General features: G+C 54.3%; 1 protein-coding gene across 1 annotated transcript in view; it reads left to right on the plus strand.

Annotated features, from left to right (window-relative positions):
* The window catches only part of PHF23 (PHD finger protein 23), a 4,949-nt gene extending 1,876 nt beyond the window's left edge, over positions 1-3,073 (plus strand). The window contains exons 2-5 of the mRNA XM_030886488.2: positions 60-194; positions 352-444; positions 1,356-2,199; positions 2,311-3,073. Of these exons, the coding sequence (XP_030742348.2) occupies positions 60-194; positions 352-444; positions 1,356-2,199; positions 2,311-2,525 (1,287 nt within the window). The 3' untranslated portion in view covers positions 2,526-3,073. The remainder of the gene's footprint in view (positions 1-59; positions 195-351; positions 445-1,355; positions 2,200-2,310) is intronic.
* Positions 3,074-3,401: the final 328 nt, after the last annotated feature.

Consider the following 3,401-nt stretch of genomic DNA (forward strand, 5'->3'; position numbering starts at 1 on the left):
CTGACGGGAGGGGCGCCGGGGCGGATCCGGCACCGCTGGGGGCCTGCTGGCTGGCGGAGGGACGGGGACCGAGGGCGCTCACTTTGGACCGCCAAGGTGTAGACGTAGGGATTCTGCATGGACTGTTCCAGAGCCTTGACTCAGCTTTTATTGCTTTTACAGATCCACCTCCGACCCTTAAGCCAGAGACCCAGGTAAGTTCCCTTATCTTTGCAGCCCAATACTGCATGCAGTCCCCCTCTCACCACCCCCCTCCAACCCCCCATTCTTTTTTACTAGCTTTCCCATCGTAAGGACTATGCCTTTGGGAAATGCCCCTCTGGTCTCACTGTGATCCATCTTTCCTTTTAGCCACCAGAGAAACGCCGGAGAACAATTGAGGATTTCAACAAATTCTGTAGTTTTGTCTTGGCCTATGCTGGTTACATCCCCCCCAGCAAAGAGGTAGGGACAGAACAACTGGCTTGTGGCTGATGTCCTAGGGGCCTTTGAGCAAATGAGGCCATGTTAATCTATTTCTTTATATGTGAAACTGAAGACTGTGTTGGGAAAACCACCACCAGGGATCCTTGGATAAACTTTAGGGAGCTGGAAATGGTAGGATCCTGGTTGGAGGTAATGGGTAATAGGTGGCTTGGGTAGCAGTGATAAGACTTGTTTTTGTGTGAAACCAGGGGAAGTAGAATTGAGGGCTCTGCTGGGGACACATTCTGGTTGGGAGGTTGTTTATAAGTGAGTTGGATCAGTGATAGAGGGCGGTGCTCTTGGGTCCTTAGTAATGATTTTGGAGTGATTTGGGGTTGCTGTGTCAGAATCAACTCGATGGCTGTGAGTTTGGGTTTGGTTAATGGAAGCTATTTCTGGAAAGATTCTGATTTAGCAATTTCAACACATAGTGACTAGGACAGAGTAGAACTGCTCCGAAGGCTTTCTGAGATTGCATTTTCAGAAGCTGACTGCCTCATTTTCCTGTAGCGGAGTGGCTAGTGGGTTCAAACCACCCACCTTGTGGTTAGCAGCCCAACACTTAGCTCACTGCACCACCACCAGGGATCCTTGGATAAACTTTAGGGAGCTGGAAATGGTAGAAAATGAGGCTATACAGGAACGGCATGAGAAAAGTGGCCCCGGTCTGTGGAATAGAGTGTATCAAGGGCCGTTGCCGGGGCAGGGCAGAGGTGGCTTAGAATTTAAGGGTAACGGGTAACATGGAGGAGGAGCTGGGGTGTGGATCCTTCTTTCTGAGTAGGTAAAATGAGATTTGCCGGCCAGGGCAGGACCTTGAGGTATACCTTTGGCATATAGGCTGAGTCTCGAACCCCCTGCCTGACCTTGGGTCTCATTTCCTTCTTAAGGAAAGTGATTGGCCAGCCTCTGGCTCCAGCTCTCCGTTGCGAGGTGAGAGTGCAGCAGACAGTGATGGCTGGGACTCAGCCCCCTCAGATCTCCGAACAATCCAGACCTTTGTCAAGAAAGCAAAGTCCTCCAAGAGAAGGGCTGCTCAATCAGGCCCCACCCAGCCAGGACCACCAAGGTCTACTTTCTCTCGCCTGCAGGCCCCAGACAGCGCCACCTTGCTTGAGAAGATGAAGCTCAAGGACTCTCTCTTTGATTTGGATAGCCCGAAAGTGGCATCTCCCCTGTCCCCTACATCCCTGACACATACTTCCCGGGCCCCTGCCGCTCTCACCCCACTGCCCCTTTCCCAGGGGGACCTCCCCCAGCCGCCTCGAAAGAAGGACCGAAAGAACCGAAAGCTGGGGCCTGGAGGCGGGGCTGGCTTTGGGGTACTTCGGAGGGCACGGCCAGCCCCTGGTGATGGGGAAAAAAGGTCTCGAATCAAGAAGAGCAAGAAACGGAAGTTGAAAAAGGCAGAGCGGGGGGATAGGCTCCCACCTCCTGGACCTCCCCGGGCCCCCCCCAGTGATACAGACTCTGAAGAGGAGGAGGAGGAGGAAGAGGAGGAGGAGGAGGAGGAGGAAGAGATGTCAACAGTGGTAGGGGGTGAAACCCCAGCCCCTGTGCTCCCTGCGCCCCCTGAGGCTCCTAGGCCACCTGCCACGGGAACCCCTGAAGGAGCCCCATCCACTGACAATGAAAACAAAGAGGGGGGCAGCACTGAAACAAGCCAAGATGGAGACGCCAGCTCTAGTGAAGGCGAGATGCGGGTCATGGATGAGGACATCATGGTGGAATCAGGTGAGGGAGTTGGAGCTGCACAGGGAGAGGAGGCAGGGAAGGAAGGGGCTGGGAAGGTGTCTTGGACCTAAGAAGCCAGGTAGATGATCAAACAACCCTCCTTTTCCTTAGGTGATGATTCGTGGGACCTGATCACGTGTTACTGCCGCAAGCCCTTTGCAGGGCGGCCCATGATCGAGTGCAGCCTGTGTGGGACATGGATCCACCTCTCTTGTGCTAAGATTAAGAAGACCAATGTCCCTGATTTCTTTTACTGCCAGAAATGCAAGGAACTTCGACCAGAGGCCCGGCGATTAGGAGGCCCTCCCAAACCGGGAGAGCCTTGACCTCACCAACTCCAGACTGGAACCTCCAATTGACAACATGACTGGGGAACTGAGCCTCAGGGGACATGGTCCCATTCGAGGCAGGAATTCCCACGGGAGACTTGCTTGGAGAAATGTGTGTCATGTTCCCATTCTCCCCACCCCCACCCTCCAACCTCTGGACTTTATCTTGGACCCACTGCAGTTGGGGGTGAGAGGCTGTCTGGGTCTCAGACACAATTCCTGCCCCTCGGACCTGCCTGCCACCTCTCACCTTCTGGGTCAGGGTTGGATTTGGGATGGAATTTTACAGAGTCTATAAAACTCTAGTGTAAATATAGCACTCCCCTCCCTCATTTCTTCTCACTCATTTATTTTCTTATACATCAGTTGCATTTTTAATTTTGGACTTCCCCTTTTGGGCATGGCAGCTCAGAAATGAAGTAGCACAGCCTGGTTGAGGGAGGAAGGGAAGCAGAAAGGTGGTGTTTCTTTTCTCATTTTATGGGCTGTTTGTCCGGACGGCCTGTGTGTTGTAAATAAAGCAGAGTGGGCTCTTTGTGTTTATAGCCCGATTGTCCTGCTTGGGAGGGGAGCTTTGGGATAGCTGGACCACACCTCCAAGTCCCCAAGGGAACCGCCCCTGCTCTGGGCCTTTCCCATCAGTTGGCATTGCCTTACCCAAGCCCACAGCCTTGACGCCCCACAACTCCCCTCCTCCTCCCCACTTTCCTACTCCATAGGCTCCCAATGGCCTCCCTGCTGATGTGGGGGACCTGTTGCCCCTTCCCAGAAGGTAGACCGGCCTGCTTCAGTTTGGACGCTGGGCGGGCGAGGGTGGGGACCCTCTGGGGGCGGGGCCGTGGAGGGTTGGGGCGCCGTTGGCGAAGGCCGCGG

This window comes from Echinops telfairi, unplaced genomic scaffold, assembly GCF_000313985.2.
Source record: "Echinops telfairi isolate 266 unplaced genomic scaffold, ASM31398v2 ScPeMD7_2010;HRSCAF=2546, whole genome shotgun sequence".
NCBI classification, from domain to species: Eukaryota; Metazoa; Chordata; class Mammalia; order Afrosoricida; family Tenrecidae; genus Echinops; species Echinops telfairi.